The sequence below is a fragment of the Neomonachus schauinslandi genome, chromosome 11 (genome assembly GCF_002201575.2).
Source record: "Neomonachus schauinslandi chromosome 11, ASM220157v2, whole genome shotgun sequence".
NCBI lineage: Eukaryota > Metazoa > Chordata > Mammalia > Carnivora > Phocidae > Neomonachus > Neomonachus schauinslandi.
In genome coordinates this window covers 53765617-53786907 of record NC_058413.1, presented here as the reverse complement: position 1 = coordinate 53786907, position 21291 = coordinate 53765617, and the positions used below count along the sequence as shown (strand labels likewise).

Below are 21291 nucleotides of genomic sequence, written 5' to 3'. Positions count from 1 at the left end.
CTCTCTTTCTCATTCTCTCTGTATCAAATAAATAAATAAAATCTTTAAAAAAAAAAAAAAGGTTAGTAATGGCATCAAATATACAGACAAATCAATTGAACAAAACAAAATTAAAATAATCCCAGATCTATATGGAAACTTAGTATATGATAAAGGTGACATTCTCAAACCTAAGGGGAAAAGATGGATGTTTCAATAAATGTTGAAACAATTAACGACCCATTTGGGGGAAAAAACTGCATCTCTATTCACTTCTCATTCCAGATGCATCACATATATAAAGGGAAAAAAAATACCAGAAGATAACATGAAGGATTTTTTAAACTAATCTTGGAAGAGATCTTGCTAAGCAAGAAACAAAATCTAGAAATCAAAGATTAATAAACTTAGCTTTATAAAAACATAAAACTTATTTTCAACAAAAAACACAAAAAGACAAAGACTAGAAGCAATGCAAAGCAGAGACGACAGAAAAATGCTAATTTCCTTAATATATAAAAACTATATTAAAAAATCTTGTAAATTAAAAATGAAGAAGTCAGCAACCCAATAGAAAAATGGGCAGAGGGGCGCCTGGGTGGCTCAGCGGGTTAAGTGGCTGCCTTTAGCTCAGGTCGTGATCGGGATCAAGCCCCACATTGCATCAGGGAGCCTGCTTCTCTCTCTGCTCCTCACCTTGCCCGCTCTTTCTTGCCCTCTCACACTCTCTCTAGTAAATAAATAAATAAAATCTTAAAAAAAAAAAAGAAACAGAAAAATGGGCAGGAAGTATAGACAGACAGTTTACAAGGAAAGAAATGAAAATAGCCAATAAAAATGTGGAAAGATGATAAATTCTCTCAAGAAATGCAAATTAGGAGACAATTTTTTTACTACCAAAAAAATAAGATGTTTTATAAAACCCAGTTTTTGGGGCGCCTGGGTGGCTCAGTCGTTTAAGCGTCTGCCTTCGGCTCAGGTCATGATCCCAGGGTCCTGGGATCAAGCCTCACATCGGGCTCCCTGCTCCGCAGGAAGCCTGCTTCTCCCTCTCCCTCTCCCCCTGCTTGTGCGCACTCTCTCTCTCTGTCAAATAAATACATAAAATCTTAAAAAAAAAAAAAAAGTTTTAACCAGAAAATAGAAATGTAAATCAATACAACTTCTCTGAAGGGTAATCAGATGATATTTACCAAAATTTTTAATCATAATCCATTGACTCAGCAATTTCAATTCCAGGAATTTATCTTACAAATGTACAGGAACAAGTTCACAAAGATGTATAAAGATGGTTGCTGCAGCATATTTTGAGATAGCAAAAACTCAGAACAACCTAAATGTCCAGCATTAAGAATAGTTGTACACACACAATGTATGTTCAAAACGTCTTCTTTTGGGCGCCTGGGTGGCTCAGTTGGTTAAGCGACTGCCTTCGGCTCAGGTCATGATCCTGGAGTCCCTGGATCGAGTCCCGCATCGGGCTCCCTGCTCGGCAGGGAGTCTGCTTCTCCCTCTGACCCTCCCCCCCCTCATGTGCTCTCTCTCATTCTCTCTGTCTCAAATAAATAAATAAAATCTTAAAAAAAAAAAAAGTCTTCTTTTATTTATTTATTTATTTTTTACTTATTTATTTGTCAGAGAGAGAAAGCACAAGCCACAGGAGTGGCAGGCAGAGGGAAAAGCAGGCTTCCCGCTGAGCAGGGAGCCCGATGCAGGGCTCAATCCCAGGACCCTGGGATCATGACCTGAGCTGAAGGCAGATGCTTAACCGACTGAGCCACCCAGGTGTCCCTGCATAAAACTTCTTGAAAAATATACGAGAAATTGCTATCAGTGGGTAACACTGGGGAGTAAGACTGGGAAGTAGAAAATTCAACTTTTCATCATATACCTTTTTGTACAGTTTATATTTTTTTTATCCTATGCATCTATATAAATGCATTTACAATTCTTACAGTTGATAATTTTAATAGTAATTTAAAAAAAACTTTGTCAGAATACATACCAGTTCAAAATGAACTTTGCCTCTAGTTGAGGATAACGGATGAGACCTAAGCCACAGAATAAAAGCACTTGAACATAATCTCTTTTTAAAAACAAAACAAGGGCACCTGGGTGGCTCAGTCGGTTAAGTGTCTGCCTTCAGCTCAGGTCATGATCCCCAGGTCCTGGGATTGAGTCCCACATCAGGCTCCCTGCTCAGTGGGGAGTCTGCTTCTCCCCCTCCCTGTGCCCCTGCCCCCCCACTTGTGCTCACAGTCTCTCTCAAATAAATAAATAAAATCTTTTTAAAAAATGAACATCTGGCAAAATGTTACTTACCTCATATTATCCTTTTTCAGTCTTATGTATTTTTTTATCTTTCCAAATAAAAAGTGTAATTAAGAGAAAAAAATGTAAAAGAAAACCTTTCCTGGGGCGCCTGGGTGGCTCAGTTGTTAAGCGTCTGCTTTCGGCTCAGGTCATGATCCCAGGATCCTGGGATTGAGCCCCGTATCGGGCTCCCTGCTCAGCAGGAAGCCTGCTTCTCCCTCTCCTTCTCCCCGCTGCTTGTGTTCCCTCTCTCGCTGTGTCTCTGTCAAATAAATAAATAAAAATCTTAAAAAAAAAAAAAAGAAAACCTTTCCTGGACCCCACAGTCCTCTCCACCTCCTGCCAATTCTCTCCCCTCCCATTCAAACTTCATGAAAACATTGTAACAGCGTTTCTAGCTCCCCAACTCCCATTCACTTGTCAATGCAAGCTAACTTCCACAACTGGTCCCACCCCACCTACACAAGACACTACTTTCATAAGGTCACCAATGACCTCCATGTTGCTAAAGCTAAAAAATGTTAGGTTCTTATCTTTCGGGATCTCTCAGCAGCACACAGTTATAACTCCAATATGGCTGACCACTCTTTTCTTCCTGAAACACTCTCCTTTTGACTTTTTGAAATTTTCTATGCTGGTTTTCTCCTACCATTTTGGCCGCCTTTTTTCCAACCTCATTAGCCATCTCTTTTACCCTTTACCCAGTTTTTTTTTTTAATAAAGATTTATTTATTTGTGAAAGAGAGAGAGTGCACACACACTCTAGCAAGGGGAGGGGCAGAGGGAGAGAGAGAATCCAAGCAGACTCCCTGCTGAGCATGGGGCCTCACTTGGGGCTCAATCCCAGGACCCTGACATCATGATCTGGGCTGAAATCAAAAGTCGGACACTTAACCCACAGAGCTACCCAGGCACCCCACCCTCCCCACCCTCTACCGTTTTTAAATGTCAGAGTTACTAAGGGCCTGATCCTTGGGCCTCTTCTCTACTTGTTCTCACATGATCTCATTCATTGCCATGACTTCAAAAAAATCAACAATATGATGGCTTCCAAATTTACACTTTCACCCCAGACTTATGTCTGAATTCAAGATCAGTATATCCGGGGCTCCTAGGTGGCTTAGTCGGGGTGCCTGTGTAGCACAGCCAGTTAAGTGTCCGACTCTTGGCTTTGGCTCAGGTCGTGATCTCAGGGCCATGGGATCAAGCCCTGCATAGGGCTCAGCTCAGCACTAGCCAGCTTGCAATTCTCTCCCTCTCCTTCTCCTCTGCCCCACCCACTTGAGTTCACTCTCTCTCTCTCTAAAATAAAGCTTAAAAAAAATACAGTATGTATCATTTGTTCCCATTACTGCAAAACAAACAAAAATATCCACCTCTCTATCTACCTACTTACCTACTATCTATCTATCTATGGAGAGAGAAATATAAATGCCTAAAAAAAGACCTGTTAGGATATACAACAAAATGTTAAACAATAATCTCTGGATGGTATGATTACAGGTGATTTTTAATTTCTGTCTTCTTCAGCTTCTTCTTGTGTGTATGTATGTGAGTGTTTATTTCCCATATTCTTTAAAATGAATGTTTTTCACTTTTATAATCAGATATTCATAGTTTTGTTTTGTTTTTTTTTAATCTCTTAATAGGATGCCATATGAAGTCAGGCTATCAGTTAGAAAACTTTCTTGTTTAAATGATTTAATTTAAGTCTACTCAAAACTTTCAGATCTAACTTCCAGGTTATAGGAAGGAGATAGGAGAACATGTTCTGCAACACCACTAGGAAATAATCAGACAAATCAACAAGGGAGGACATTCTATAAGACAAATGGTCCGACCTAATCAAAAAGTCACTGTTATAGGAAAAAACAAGTGGAACTAGATTAAAGGTGACATAATAGTGAAACACAAAGTGTGAAACTTCACTGGGTTTGGGTTATAAACAACACCCACAAAAGACACTTTGGGGATAATTACAGAAATGGATAGAGTATGAGATGATATGGGAGCATTACTATTAATTTTCTTGAATGAGATCATGGTATTGTCGTTCTTTAACAGAATGTAGAGAAAGTCCTTATTTCTAAAAATGCATACTGAGGTATTTAAAGGTGGGTATCATGATGCCCAATAGAGAAAGCAAAATGTCAACAACAGTTGAATCTAAATGGTGGGTGTTCATCACTAGTGTTCTTGGGGAAAACATTCTTTTAAGACTATAAGCTTCCAAAAGGCAAGGACTGTATCCTCTCAATTTCGTATCCCCAGCACCTAAAACACATCATCGTATAATAAATGTTCGTTGGGAGAATGAATAAGTAAAAAGTCCATATTTTGAGATGCTGGGCTTTGGGGCTGGGAGAAATGGTGATGCTCTACATACTGTTGCCATCTTCTGAAAAAATTAACAGATGTAAAACCTCTTCTGTACTGCCTGGCATTATGAGGCACTAGGTAATTGTTAGTTTCCTTCTTTTTTGTTTTTTTGTTTTTATTATGTTACGTTAGTCACCATACAGTACATCATTAGTTTTTTTGTTTTTTGTCTTTTTAAAGATTTTGTTTATTTATTTGACAGAGAGAAACACAGCAAGAGAGGGAACACAAGCAGGGGGAGTGGGAGAGGGAGAAGCAGGCTTCCCGCAGAGCAGGGAGCCCGATGCGGGGCTCGATCCCAGGACCCCGGGATCATGACCTGAGCCAAAGGCAGACGCTTAATGACTGAGCCACCCAGGCGCCCCACATCATTAGTTTTTGATGTAGTGTTCCATGATTGTTTGCATATAACATCCAGTGCTCCATGCAATACGTGCCCTCCTTCATAGCCATCACCAGGCTAACCCATCCCCCTACCCCATTAGTTTCCTTCTTGTTTCCCATTCCTTTCCCTTTGAAACTGCTTTTTTTTTAAGATTTTATTTATTTATTTTAGAGAGAAAGAGAGCGAAAGTACGAGTGGGGAGGAGGGGCAAAGGGAGAGGAAGAAGCAGACTCCCTGCTGAGCAAGGAGCCCCATGTGGGACTCGATCTCAGGACCCCAAGATCATGACCTGACCTGATCAAGACGCTTAACGACTGAGCCACCCAGGCACCCTTCCTCTGATACTCTTTAGGCAAATGACAGATGTCATTAAAATCAAACAACTAGGGGTGCTTCAGTGGCTCAGTCAGTTAAGCGTCTGCCTTCGGCTCAGGTCATGATCCCAGGGTCCTGGGATCGAGCCCCGCATTGGGCTCCCTGCTCGGCGGGAAGCCTGCTTCTCCCTCTCCTGCTCCCCCTGCTTGTGTTCCCTCTCTCTCTCTCAAATAAATAAATAAAATCTTAAAAAAAAAAAAAATCAAACAACTATTTTGAAATTTCTCACATAACAGACAAAGCAGAAAGGGCAAGTAACTGGGTTGAAACAGACTGAAATTCATGGAGTTAATCAGATTGAATGGACATTTATTTTGGGCAAAATACTACATGAAAAGCCCTTGCCTAGTAGATGATGGGCATAAAAGAGAGGTCTGAAATAGTAGCGATTATAACTATAATAACTAACTTAATGTCTTATATCTCAATGAATCTTTATTTTTTTTAAAGATTTTATTTATTTATTTGAGAGAAAGAATGAGAGAGAGAGAGCACATGAGAGGGGGGAGGGTCAGAGGGAGAAGCAGACTCCCCACTGAGCAGGGGGCCTGATACAGGACTTGATCCTGGGACTCCAGGATCATGACCTGAGCCGCAGGCAGTCGCCTAACCAACTGAGCCACCCAGGCACCCATACCTCAGTGAATCTTTAAATTCACTGTAGTTTGTACTATAATTATCCTCATTGTTTTAAGTGAGGAAAGCAAGGTATGGAGAGGTAGCCAAAGGTCACAGAGTTAAGTATGTGGGAGAGCTGGGAACCAAACTTACTAAAAGAGCTCTTGCTCTTAACCACCACTTTATATTCCTGCCCTTGTCCTATTCCATGTGAGAGGTGGAATGTGGTCCCAGCCACTCTTCTCAGAGACATGTTAGGAATCTTTCTAGACAAAATTATTACAGAGTGTTAGAGGGTCACTTAAAGCAAGCAGACCATATCAGGAAATAACCACATACCTGCAGAACAGATGGGATTTTCTCTTGAAGTGCTGACCCTAAAAAGAAGAGTATGTTGAATAAAATTAGAAACCCATATTTAATCTACACAGTTACCAAAACTTGTATGCTTCTCATTAAGGTGAAGTCAATGCTAGATATTTCCTTATTCCTTCCTTCCCCTCTTTCCATAAACATTATTAAATGCCTATTATGTGCCAGACATCCTGAGGATGCAAAAATAAGTAAAATGTCTGTATTTATGGTCAATTTAGGAGAGAGATATGTAAACATATGTGATCTATAATCTAGTGCTGATCCAGAACAAAATCTTGTACAAGATTTGGTAGAACACAAAGTAAAGTGTGGTCATTTCCACTGGGGGAGTAAAACCGTTTGACCTGAGTTTTAAAAATGCAGAACTATTCTCGGTTATTTAGCCTTAAGGAAAAGCATTCTAGGCAGAGGTATGAAAGTGGTATGTTCGGGGAACAGCAACCAGCTGGATATGAGTGTAACTGAAGCAGCAGGGAAAAGGGAGGTTAGTGAAAGAGGTAATCAAGGGCCAGGTTATAAGAAGGTTATACGCTGTGCTAAGGAGTTTGGTATTTACTCTGTATAGGCACTGGGAAGCTCCTAGCAGATTTTAAGCATAGGAGTGCTAGGATCAAGTTTAGGTTTTAGGAAGTTAACCCTGGCAGCAGGTGAGCAATGGATGGGAAGAGGTGAGACTGAGGCAAGAGAACCAGTGCGGTGGTTCTTGCAGAAGCTTACAAGGAGGGTAGAGAGGAAGGAACAGCAATGAGAGCCAGACTGAATACAGAAGTCAAAGAATATGGAGGAGAATAATACGGCTCTGTTTGGCTCATTAGGTTATCAGAGTATTTTAGTTCAGCATCCTGCAGAAGTTTTGAAACTAAATTGTGGCACAACTTGGAGACAAGCAGATCTGTGGTTAAATGCTGACTGTACCATTTCCAAACTGTGACCTTTGGTAAGTTCTTTTATATCTCTGTAACTCAGTTATCTCATCTTTAAAATGCAGATAATAATAGTATAATCTCATGGGACTGAATCTATCTTAAACTCTCTGAGCCAGTTTCCTCTTTTGTAAAATGATGTTACCTATATTTGTCCTGTATATTTTTGTAAAAATTAGAGAGAACATGTAAAATGGTTCTATAATAAGTAAGCGTGGTGCTATAGTAAGTACTTATTGAATAGTTGACTGATCAATGGTGGGGAAAATAGATTATGATGTAAAGGAATAGTAGTAGAGAGGCTTCAATAAATGTAAAGGATTAAAGAAATCATGCAGATTCATGGGTGCCATGCAGTCCAGGGAGATATACAATTCATTGTTTTATATCATATGGCTGCTACATGTAAGACACTCAGTGATTATCTGCTGAATCGAGAAATAAACTACCAAATGCCTTTCCTTACCATTGAGAGTAAAACAGTGGGGAGTCGCAAACTGTATGTGCAAGGCAGTGGAAAAAAAACTTGGGTTTGAATTCTAATTCCAACTCACATTAGCTATGTCATCTTAGCGCAATTAATTTACCTCTCTGGACCTCAGTTATTTATGTATAAAATTAAGATAATATGACCCGTTTCAGCAGGTCACTGTGAGAATCTATTCACTCATTAAACAAATATTTATTAAATGCCTACTATGTGCCAGGCAGCATTCTAGGCTCTAAGGATACAGCAGTAAACTAGACTAACAAAATCCTTAGCTGCATGATGCTTATATTCTAGGGGGCAGGTAGGGAAGACAATTTAAATAACTTTACATATACATCTTTACAGAATGTCTCAGGTGGTGATACCTGCAACAAAGAAAAATAAAGTAAGGGAAGGGAATAAAAATTGATGGGGGGAGGGGGCACTATTTTACATAGGGTAGTCGGGGAAGATCTCTCTGATGAGATGACATCTGGGCACAAACCTGAATGAAGTAAGGGGGGGTCAAGCCATATGGATACCATTTTTTTTTATTTTGTTTAAAGATTTATTTTATTTTATTTTTTAAGATTTTATTTATTTATTTGACAGAGAGAGAGAGAGAGAGAGACAGCTAGAGAGGGAACACAAGCAGGGGAAGTGGGAGAGGGAGAAGCAGGCTTCCCGCCGAGCAGGGAGCCCGATGCGGGGCTCGATCCCAGGACCCTGGAATCATGACCTGAGCCGAAGGCAGACGCTTAACGACGGAGCCACCCAGGCGCCCCAGGAGATTTATTTATTTGAGAGAGAGAGAGAGCGTGTATGTGCGCGAGCGAGCACATGGGGGCAGGAGCAGAGGGAGAGGGACGAGCAGACTCCGTGCTGAGCATGGAACCCTGAGCATGGAACCAGACGTGGGGCTCAATCTCATGACCCTGAGATCATGACCTGAGCCAAAATCAAGAGTCTGACATTCAACTGACTGAGCCACCCAGATGCCCCTAAATTTTAAGTAGGCTCCACACCCAACACAGGCCTTGAACTCATGACTCCAAAATTAAGAGTTGCATGCTCTACTGACTGAGCCAGACAGGCACCCTGAGCCATATGGATATCTAAGGGAAGAATGGGCAAAGATCCTGGGGTAGGAGAGTCCTCAAGGACTAGAAAGGGAGCCAGTGTACTAAAGCTGAGTAAGTAGTAGTACACAGATGAGGGAACAGATTGTGTAAAGCCTTGTAGGATATGGTAAGGAGTGTAGATTTTATTTTTTTTTTTTTTATTAGTTTCAGAAGTAGAATTTAGTGATTCATCAGTTGCATATAACACTCAGTGCTCATTACATCACATGCTCTCCTTAATGCTCATCACCCAATTATCCCATCCCCCCTCCCCTCCAGTAACCTTCAGTTTGTTTCCTAGAGTTAGCATCTCTTATGGTTTGCCTCTCTCTCAATTTTCATCTTATTTTATTTTCCTTTCTATAGATTTTATGTTGAGTAAGATGGGAGACCATTGGAGAGTTCTGAGAGAGAAGTGACATAAACTAATTTGATTATTTTTTTTAACTTGATTATTTTAAAAATAATCATTCCGGGGGTGCCTGGTGGCTCAGTCGGTTAAATGTCTGCTTTTGGCTCAGGTTGTGACCCCAGGGTCCTGGGATTGAGCCCCGCGTTGGGCTCCCTGCTCAGCGGGGAATCTGCTTCTTCCTCTCCTTCTGCCCCTCCCCTGCTCGTGCTCACACACTCTCTCTCTCTCTCTTGCTCTCAAGTTAATAAATAAAATCTTTAAAAAGAGATTTTAAAAATAAAAAATAAAAAGAATCACTCTGATTTTAGTGTGAAGGACAGAAGAAAAAAGTAAAAGCAGTGGCATCAGTTAGGAGGCAGAATGATGATAGTAAAGATTAGAAGGAGTTTAGCCAAACAGAAAGCATGAGACCTGACACTGGAGCTGAGAAATGGTTTGATTCTGTATATATTTCAAAAGTAGAGCTGAGAGGATTCGTTAAAGAATTGGATGTAGAGGGACAGAAATAACAGTGTTAAGGATGACTCCAAGGACTTTGGCCTGGGCAACTAGATGAATGGAGTTGTCATTTACTGAGAATGGGGAAAGAGCAAGATGGCGGGGGAGTTAATGTTTGAAATGCTTAACAGACATGCAAGTGGAGATGATGAAAGAAAAATGCTGGGTGAACTACCTAGCAGAATGCAAATATTAGCTATATTTAACCACTGTTATTAATATCCTTACCTTAAGAGAGAAAAGGCTGGCTTAAAAATGGTATCGTTCCTCAGACACAGCATCTACAGCAAAATAGCCATGTTAGGACAATTTTAATTATTCATAGCCTTCCAAGCACTTCTTCAAAAAAAGGCTAGAAACCCAAAGTACACAAACCAAAAAGGACCCAAAGCCTCTTGTCTAGCAAAGAAGCTATCCTTCAGTTAATACTGAACATGTAGGCAGACCAAGGTCATCTTTGCTCTTACTCCACCCACTACAGAAAATGCTAAAAAACAGAAGTCCCCCTTCCATGCTGCCTTTTTGTTGTTGTTTTTTACCTTATTTTCCTTTTCCAACGTGATCTATTTTTTTCTACTACCAACCAACAATTATGCATCTGCCAAGCACAGGCACCATGCAAGGGCCTTTACTCTTTCCTAATTCTCAAACACTGCAAGACAATTTTACAGGTAAGACAACGGAGGCCCACAGAGTTTATATTCCGAGAAATTATAGCTAAGAAGCGGCTAAGGGAACTGTTTTACTCCAAAGGCTATGCCTCTGTTACAGGGCACTGTCTCAATAATAATAATGACACCAATATCAACAAAACAGTAATAATGAGAGGAGGCAGTAGCAGGGGCGGCTTCCCTCCCTAAGTTCCCCCCAATCCCACTCTTTCAAACTCACTCCACCCTGTGCACTCGAAACATCAGTGATATAGCTTTCCTACGGGAGTGTTTAATATAGAGGTCTTTTTCTAAAGCAACTAGATAATAAACACTAAATGTCCTAAGGCTCCATGACATGAAGAGAAAATCCTGTCCTCTAAGGGTAACAATTTAAATCCCTTCAACATGTATCTGTTAAAATCCTATTACACAAAAACAAAAGAAGGTCTGAGAAACTGTCACAGACAAGAGAAGCCTAAGGAGACATGATGACTAAATGTAATATAATATCCTGGATGGAATCCTGGAACAGAAAAATGACATTAGATTTTAAAAAATGAGAGAAATATGAATAAAGTATGGGCTTTAATTAATAATAATATATCAATATCAGTTCATTAATTATGAAAAGTCTACCATACTAATGTAAGATAGCAATAGGGAAAACTAGATGTGAGGTAGATGGGAATTCTCTGTACTATTTTTGCAACTTATCTGTAATTCTAAAACTATTCTAGGGACGCCTGGGTGGCTCAGTTAGCCTCTCCTTCAGCTCAGGTTATGATCCCAGGGTCCTAGGATCGAGTCCTGCATTGGGCTCACTGCTCCGAGGAGAGCCTGCTTCTCCCTCTGCCTGCCCTCCCCCTGCTTGTGTGTGTGCGTTCTCTGTCTCTCTGACAAATAAATAAATAAAGTCTTTTAATAAATAAATAAATAAACAAATAATCTATTCTAAAATAAATTTTATTTTTAAAAAGGCTAGTATAGGGCGCCTGGGTGGCTCAGTTGGTTAAGCGACTGCCTTCGGCTCAGGTCGTGATCCCAGGGTCCTGGGATCGAGTCCCACATCGGGCTCCCGGCTCAGTGGGAAGCCTGTTTCTCCCTCTCCCACTCCCCCTGCTTGTGTTCCCTCTCTCGCTGTCTCGCTCTGTCAAATAAATAAAAAAAAAAAAAAAAAAAAGGCTAGTATATGCCAATTGCTCTGTTGAATATTAAAGGAAATATAAAAACAAAATGTAACAACAAAGACAAACTTTGAAAATATTATGCTAAGTGAAAGAAACCAGTTACCAAGAGCCAAATATTGTATGACTCCATTTATATGAAATACCCATAACAGGCAAATCTATAGGGAAAGTAGGTAAGCGGCTGCCTAGAGCTGTAGAGTCTGAGCTGGTGGGGATGACAACTAAGGGAGTTGGCTTGAGATTCTCTCTTTCCTTGTCCCTCTGCCCCTCCCCCCCCACGCTCACTTGCTCTCTCTCTTCCTCTCTCTCTAAAATAAATAAATAAATCTTTTAAAATATCTATATTCTGTTCACTCATCTCTATTCTGTTTGTCATGCTTGATAGATCTCGGGCCTGGAGGAACCTTAGACTCATCTGCTCTAACTCCAGAGAAGTAGTGGCCAAGGTATGCTGGTTAGAGGCTGGAACTCCTGTCTCCCGGGGCTCCTTGTTGCCTTTCCCGCCTTCTATGCTGGCCAATATTAGGTTAAACATATTGCACACATAATTACAAAGTCTTTTAGTATCTGATTTAATTGCAGTTTTTAGGATTGCCTATGCATTTTGCCCTTCCTTCCATCTACTCATATCCTTTCCAATCTTCGTGACCTCACATTCTCTGGGAGACTTTTCCTAAATTTGCTCAAACTGTTCCCTTCCCCTGCTCCAATTTTTTTTTTAAAGATTTATTTATTTATCTGAAATAGAGCATGCACGCAAGTGGGAGGCAGGGCATAGGGAGAGGGTCTGAGCCAAAACCAAGAGTCAGATGCTTAACCAACTCCGCCATCCAGGCACCCCCAGAATATATTCTTAAGTGGGTCACTTCATACAGAAGAGGAATTGAATGGAAAGAAAGATCTAGATGACACTGATTTTTTCCTCACTTTAATCACTCAGATCTCTGAGTCTCTACAAAAGCAAAGGATTTAATTATCTAAAAGCCAGGCTTAAGGGTTGACAACTTTCTGGAAGACATTCAAATTGTGGTGTGAACTCTCCCTTTCAGCTCTGGGAAATGTGCTTCCTCTTCCCTGCAATGCTCGGCATTATTTATCAGAACAAAAGTAATCTATTTTGGGACTATATCCACAAATACCCGCTCCTCCCAGTCAGCAAATGAAGAGCGGCTATAGCCCTGCAGCAAATAGAAGAGGAGGATGGTGATGCTAGTGAATGAATGAATGGGGACACAGCTGCCGCAGTGGGTTACAAAAATACTTGTGCCATGAGCTCAGGAGCCAAGAACAGGGGGACTGCACAGCTACCAAAGACTGAAGTCATGGGGCCAAATCTATACTGTCTGACTAGCTTCACACACCTGAGCCCCAGGTGAGTCAGGGACCCATGAGGCAGGCAACTGAAAGCTGTTTTATAAGTATTAACAGAGTACATTTGTGTATTAACAAATATTTAAAATAGCAGTTACTATCGCTTATTGAGTATATCCTTTGTGCTCATCACTTTACACATACTATTTCAGTTCATCTTTACACTAATCCTCTGATAGAAGCATAATTGAGATAATTCCCTCTAATTTATAGAGGAAAAAACAGAGGCTTAGGAAAATTCCCCAAAGTTATAGGTTTGATAAGAGGTGCCAAGAATTCAAACCCAAGGCTGATTGAATCCAAAGCCCATGTGTTCCATTCTACCACACTACCTCTCCAAAGAGTAATACCAATTAGTGAAATTCATATGCTAATAATAATATCAATAATCCTACCATTTGTTGAGTACCTGCTATCTGCCAAACATTTCCTTTATTTTTTTATTTATTTTTAAAAATATTTTATTTATTTATTTGACAGAGAGAGAGAGAGCACAAGGCGGGGGTGGGCAGGCAGAGGGAGAGAGAAAACCCGATGCGGGACTCGATCCCAGGACCCTGGGATCATTACCTGAGCTGAAGGCAGACGCTTAACCAACTGAGCCACCCAGGCACCCAAACATCATTTCCTTTAATCCTCACAACCATTCTGTGAGGTAGGTTTTTCTACCCCCATTTTACTGTGGGGAAACCAAAGCTCGGAAAGGTGAATTAATGTGCCTAAAGCACACAGCTGGCTAGTGGTGTTCTAGCTGACCTTTTCCTAAGTTCTTTCAAGATTGCTTTTGTTTATAGTTTTCCCTTTGGCCAAGTCTCTTCTTAATATGTTTAATAGGTTGACTGTCAGAGTCTGTCTTTCACTGAGTCTTTATGGAACTTAGACCTGGGTTTGAATATCAAAACTTCCATTTTAATAGTTGTATGATCTTTGGCAAATCCCATAAGGAATACTTGGCCTCACATATGTATGATCTAATTTACATAAGATGACCAGAACTGGGACGAGCAAAAACCACTGAATTGTCCATCTTAAAAGGGTAAATATTATGGTATGTGAATTATATCTCAATTTTTTAAAAAAGAAAGAAAAGAAAGAAATATCTGGCCTTCTAGCATAACTGCTGGATTGTATTTCTAGGCCACAGTTGAGCTTTGTTAAGCCCTATATCCTACTTTCCTCCAGGGCTAAATTGTTTAGAAATACCTGTGGTTACCTAAAATGTTAAGTCCAATCCCCTACCCTCTCCCCAAGTCTCATCCCCATATTTCTCTGCATACTCTCCCTTGATCCAAACCCCACTGCTTCTCTCCCTCCCAATTTCTTCTGGGACCTCTGGAACTTCAAATATGTTCTCATTTCGGGGCCTCTGCACATACTCTCTCTTTTTAAATTCTATCATTCTTTACATTTTAGTCATGTAGCATCCTCAAGAAAACTTTCCTTACTGCTCAGACTTACTTGGATCCTGCTGTTACACACTCACATGGCACCCAGATTATTTCTTTTGTGGCACTTATCACAATTAGTTAAGTAATTATATGTTTAATTAGCCTGTCTCTTTTGCTAAGAATACAAGCTCCATAAAGACAGGAAACTGCTACATCCCAACATCTACCATACTCTCTGGCACACTGTGGGTGGTCAGTAAATATCTCCTGATTGAATTAATAAATCCCTCCAAACCTCACTTCCTTAGCTTTATTTTTTTTTAAGATTTATTTATTTACTCTGGGTGGGGCAAAGAGAGAAGAGAGACAGAATCCCAAGCAGACTCCCCCACTGAGCGTAGAGCCTGACGAGGGGCTCAATCCCACAACCCCTAGATCATGACCAGAGCCAAAGCCAAGAGTCGGACACGCAACCAACTGAGGCACCCAGGTGCCGCTCCTTATCTTTAAAGAGGTTATAAAAATATTTACCTCATAGAATTCTTGATACAATTATATGTTAATATATGAAAAGGACTTAGCAAGTGCAAGGCACATCATTAATGATCAAATTCGTAGCAGTGATGATAATGGTGGTGATCGTTCAGCTCATTTATTAAACAATATGTACCCTTATGTGACAGGTGTTGAAGGTAAAACCATAAACAAAATAGTAAAATATCCCTGTCCTGCAGAATTTACATCTAATAGTGACCAGGATATAGCCAACTTCTTGACCATTTTCCTGGGCTCCTGGACTCCCTGACCTTCTATGCATCCTGAAATTTGTGTCCTCCTATTTCGCATCTTATGTCCTCCTAATTCATGTCTGTTGGGTTTGTCATTTGCTTCAGTCCTCACTGCAATTTGCTCATATGAACTCTGCTCCATGTTAGCCTTCAGTGTTTTCACTTGAAAACAGCTTACTATGAGATCAGTCCCCAAGGTTGCTCCTTCTGGCATACCTTTTGTGATCTGCTCTAACTCCAGAGAGGGGAAGTACTGGCCAAGGTATGATGGCTGTCTCCCAGGGCTCCTTATTGCCTTCCCTGCCTTTTATGCCGGCCAATATTAGGTTAAGCATATTGCACACATAATTACAAAGTCTTTTAGTATCTGATTTAGTTGCAGATTAAATAGTATTTCTAGACCACAGTTGAGCTCCCCTCCCTTAACCATATCCTGTGGTTCAGAGATATGGTAATCCCTGAGGAAAGAACAGTTATCTCAGGGTGAGTGACATCCAGACCTAAGCTAAATACTCCAGGACCACCCATTTTCTGTGTAAGGTAACTCATCAGGTGAGTCATTACTCATTCCCTGGTGCATTCTAACTTCCACAGACATCATCCTGCCATCCTGATTGATCAGTATGTTTTCTGAGGTTTGATGAATACCAGCATTATGGTCTTAACACTACTTCTACTTACTACTTCTGCTGAGCCAAAGAAGTATGCGATTCCACCCAGTTTTATTCCAGTAAAGCTGGGCTTTTCATTCATTTAAAATGTGAAAGGACTGTAAGCTAAAAACATCTTGGGCTCCCAAGGAAAGAGTACTGAGCTAAGAGTTTGAAGTTCTAGTCCCAGCTCTAGCATGTACTTACATGTAATGTCAACTTTTGTTCAGTCACTGATTCACTCAATATTTATAAGGTATCTACTTCAGGCCAAGTACACTGTAAGTTGGGTACATATACATATAAAAAAATATATAGTTGCCTACCCTCAAATCCTTCTAGTGAAGACAGTAGATGTGCAAATTATTTATTACATTGCAATGTGAGATCAGTGTAATGGGTTGTATAGGAAAGGGAAGGATTGGCAAATTGGAAGGTCAAGGAAGGTTTTCATTCCTCATTTCACAGATGAGGAAAACCAAGATTACCAAATTAATGAAATGTGAAATACTCAAAAAAGGAAAAGCAGTGGGGTCTTAGGAAAGATAGAAACAATAGGCTCCAGTCTCAGCTCTATGGCTCACTTAAATGGCTGTTGACCTATTAAAAAAAAAAGCATTCATTAATTCAGGCATTCAGTAGGACATCTGAGAACTATTATGTACCAGACACTGCCAGTAGCTTCCATTTCCTCATTTGTTGTGCCTACGAAAATCAAATGAAATTATGAAAATGAAAGCAGCATATAAACTGTAGAATATTCATATTCCTAAAAAAAAGAAAATAATAATATTCATATTCCTGCATATATAGTCCTTCACACCTTACAAGTACTATTATTTACATTATCTTCTATAATTGTTACAATGATTCTAATGGTGGCATTATCATCTGCATTTTACAGATAAGAAACTGAAGCACAGGGGCACCTGGGTGGCTCAGTTGGTTAAGCGACTGCCTTCGGCTCAGGTCATGATCCCGGAGTCCTGGGATTGAGTCCCACATCGGGCTCCCGGCTCAGCGGGGAGCCTGCTTCTCCCTCTGACCCTCTCCCCTCTCATGCTGTTTCTCTCTCTCTCTTTCTCTCAAATAAATAAATAAATAAATAAATAAATAAATAAATAAATAAAATCTTTAAAAAAAGAAAAAGAAAAAGAAACTGAAGCACAGAGAGGTCAAATAACCCACCTAAAGTCATATACATAGCAAGATATAGAACCCAGGTCTGATGCAAATCCCCTGGGTTTTTCGTTTTGTTTTGTTTTGTTTTTAAGATTTTATTTATTTATTTGAGAGAGAGCACAAGCAGGAGGAGCAGCAGAGGGAGAGGGAGAAGCAGGCTCCCCATGGGAATCTGACCTGGGCTTGACCCCAGGACTCCAGGACCATGACCTGAGCCGAAGGCAGACACCTAACCAACTGAGCCATCCAGGCACCCCCCTGGGTTTTTCTTACAAATGTAAAGTATTAACACTTCCAGACAGGCTGGACAAAGATGGTCACAAGACTACATATGATTAGATGCCAAGAGATAATACCAGGTAGTTCAGAAAATAAACAGTCACTTTAGCCAAAGTAGTCAGAGAGGTTTTATGGAAAAGATGAGAACTGAGCTGGGTGTTGAAGGATGGAGCATTTGGATAGGTGGTGAGAAGGGTGAGGGCACTTCAAGTGAGGGCAGAGGGGAAGAATAAAATCAGTAACAAAGGCAGGCAGCAGTGGCATCAGACTTGGAGAGGCCCTATCTGCCCTTTTATCTTTAGGTGATGCCCTAATGACACATTTACATGGACTCTCCTGTAGTATGGAAGGGTAGGAAACAGTATTCCTTGAAAACTTATGCCTCCCTTTCAGCAGTCCTCAGAATCGAAGCCAATAGAGCAGGAGCATGGAGTCACCAATCTGACCATCTTTAACAGTGGAATTTTGAAACTTCCTGATTTTTTTTCTATTATCCTTTCACCATATCTGGCTAAATTCTCATAATTAAACTAAGGTGAGTATTAGTGAGTTATTTCATAAAGTAAGGCTTAAGCCATTAAGGAAACAAGCCTAAAGATATTCAGGGACCACCCCAAGATAACTACTGGTAGATCCATGAGCAGCAAAGATCATGCTGACCTATATATCATGGACATAAATATTCTACAATTAATGCCTAAAATAAAATTTTAACATAAATTGCTGAAAGTAAGTCATCATTCTGAGCAGCATTATACAACCAAAAGAACACAACTGAAATCTGTTAAGAGGGAAAGGGAAGACCAAGGAATGCATTTATCGTGATTCAGACGGTTTTACTGCAGTCGTTTAAGGTTTTGTAAGTAAAAATTTAGTATATTACCCCTTTCCTATCGCTAAGTAGCCTCACATCCCAATCAGGTCACGGAGTCAGAATGGTATACTTAGAAAACACTCTGAAAGCGCAAAAATAAAATGACCTGCTCAAGGTCAGACAGATTATCCGCACTGATCCTGGTTCCGAGATTCCCACTGCGGGGCTCTTCTCTTTCCAGGCCAATGGGCGGCGAGGGTGGCTGGTGGAGGGGGCTGGGCCCACGGGTAAGCGCCTCCGAGTGCGCCCGGAAAGGAGTGGAGGGAACACAACCCTTGACTACAAGACGCCGCGTGTGCTGCCGGGAGAGCCTTGTTCTCGCCGGTGTCTCATACCCGGATGTCTGCAGAGGCGGTGATAGCCGGGCTGCCACCTCCCAGCTCTACTCTCCCCACCACCTCCGCCGCGCCCAGCGTGCGTGGAACCTACGTTACCTTTCCCAGAGCTCCGTTCATCCTTTGCTGCTGCGGCCGGTAACTGTGTGTAAGCTGAAGACCCGCCCAAGCTGCAGCGATCCCCGGGCGTCTGAAAACACTGACGGAACTCCTCAACCGTGTCCAGTAACACTATGCGACCGAGACTCACTCAATCCCCGCAGCACCTTGGTTCCGGTAGCTTCTGAGACTCAGTAGCTAGAAAACTCTCCAGACTCCGCCCTCGCTAGAGCTTAAGTGTCACCTTCACAGCAATTCTTCCAGGCAGAATTAATTGCCACCTCTGTGTTGTCCCCATGCTTTGCACACGATTCTGCTATGTCAACCACCATACTGTGTATTATTTGTTACTGTCTCTTTCACATGTTTGACTGTGAGTTCCCCAAGGACTGAGATCCTGATTAATTCATTCCAGTAGCTAGCACAGGACATGGAGAGCAGACTTCTAACCTTGATTTAAAAGCTGATTGGCCCTAAGTGAGCTTTTCTGACAGTCAATTGCCTCATAATAATTGATAATAACTACTTTCTACTGACTGACCATTATGTGCAATGCATTATGCTCAGAGCATCACTTAATTTTTTCCTCACAAGCCTGTTAGTGAAATATTATCACTTGATTTTACATATAAAGATATTCTGAGAGGTTAAGAGACTTGTCTGGGGCCAACCAACTGAAGCAGAGCCCAGTTTCAAACTCAGTCTCCTTTACGCAAAGGACACACCTCTTCTCATATGAGATAATAATGTCACTGCACATTCAATTACTTACTTTAAACACATTAACCATTTACTTAGCATGACTTTGTGCCAGTCCTTTGATTGAATCTTGGGAATACAGAGATGAATAATACATGGTCCCTGCCCTTAAGTGGCTCATAGAGATTTTCATCAAACTAAAAAGCTTCTGTGCTGCAAAGGAAACAATCAACAGAGTGAAGAGACAACCTACAGAATGGGAGAAAACAGTTGCAAACCATACATCTGTTAAGGGGTTAATATCCAAAGTATATAAGGAATTTAACTCAATAGCAAGAAAACAAGCAACTCAATTTTAAAATGGGCAAAGCCATTTGCCGCAACGTGGATGGACCTAGAGGATATTATGCTAAGTGAAATTAGTCGGAAAGAGAAAGACAACTATCATATGATTTCACTTATATGTGGAATCTAAAAAACAAAACAGACTCTTAAATATGGAGAACAAATTGGTGGTCCAGAGGGGAGGTGGGTGTGGATGGGCGAAATAGGTGAAGGGGATTAAGAGGTACAAATTTAGGTTATAAAATAAGTCACAGAGGGACGCCTGGGTGGCTCAATCAGTTAAGCATCTGCCTTCCGCTCAGGTCATGATCCCAGCGTCCTGGGATCAAGTCCTGCATCTGGCTCCTTGCTCAGCAGGGAGTCTGCTTCTCCCTCTGCCTGCCACTCTCTCTCTCTCTCCCCTCCCCCAACAAATAAATAAAATATTTTTTAAAAATAAAATAAAATAAATAACAGAGATAAAATGTACAGCATAGGGGCGCTTGGGTGGCTCAGTCATTGGGCGTCTGCCTTCGGCTCAGGTCATGATCCCAGGGTCCTGGTATCGAGCCCCGCGTCGGGCTCCCTGCTCCACGGGGGGCCTGTTTTTCCCTCTCCCACTCCCCCTGCTTGTGTTCCCTTTCTCGCTGTGTCTCTCTCTGCCAAATAAATAAAATCTTAAAAAATATATATACAGGATAGGGAACATACTCAATAATATTGTAATAACCTCATGTGGTGACTGATGGTGATTACACTTATCATTAATGAGCACTGAGTAATGTATAGAAGTGTCAAATCAATATGTTGTACACCTGAAACTAATATAACATGGTATGTCAATTATAAGTCAATAACTTTTAAAATGGGCAAAGGACGTGAATAGACATTTCTCAAAAGAAGACACACAAATGGCCAACAGTGTATAAAAAGATGCTCAATATCACTAGTCATCAGGGAAATGCAAAACAAAACTACAATGAGATATCACTTCACACCTGTTAGAATGGCTATTATCAAAAAGACAAAAGCTAAGTTTTAGCAAGGATGTGGAGAAAAGGACACGCTTGCACACTATTGGTGGGAATGTAAATCGGTATCACCACAATGGAAAACAGTATAAATAGTAAATATATAAAGGAATATTACACCAGCCTTTAAAAACAAGGAAATCCTGTCATTTGTGACAACATAGATGAAACTGAAGGACATTATGCTAAATGAAATAAGACAGGCACGGAAAGATAGGTACTATATATACATGTTTTGTTTGTTTGTTTGTTTGTTTTGAGAGAGAGAGCATGCAAGGGCGTGATGGGGGCAGAGGGAGAGAGATAATCTTAAGCAGGCTCCACAAGGGGCTCTGTCTCACAGCCCTGAGATCGTGACCTGAGCCAAAATCAGACGCTTAACCGACTGAGCCACCCAGGGGCCCCACTTATACATGGAATTTAAAGTAGCTGGACTCAGGGGTGCCTGGATGGCTCAGTTGGTTAAGCATCTGCCTTCAGCTCAGGTCATGATCCCATGATCCCATGGTCCTGGGATTGAGCCCTGAGCCCTTCAACAGGCTCTCTGCTCAGCAGGGAGCCTACTTCTCCCTCTCCCTCTGCCT

General features: G+C 41.0%; 1 protein-coding gene across 1 annotated transcript in view; it reads right to left on the bottom strand.

Moving 5' to 3' along the window:
• Positions 1-18746, bottom strand: part of MRPL48 (mitochondrial ribosomal protein L48) — a 50752-nt gene extending 32006 nt beyond the window's left edge. Inside the window, exons 1-3 of the mRNA XM_021704639.1 lie at positions 18654-18746; positions 10076-10128; positions 6389-6426 (exon numbers count right to left, since the gene is read on the bottom strand). Of these exons, the coding sequence (XP_021560314.1) occupies positions 6389-6426; positions 10076-10128; positions 18654-18674 (112 nt within the window). The 5' untranslated portion in view covers positions 18675-18746. The remainder of the gene's footprint in view (positions 1-6388; positions 6427-10075; positions 10129-18653) is intronic.
• Positions 18747-21291: the final 2545 nt, after the last annotated feature.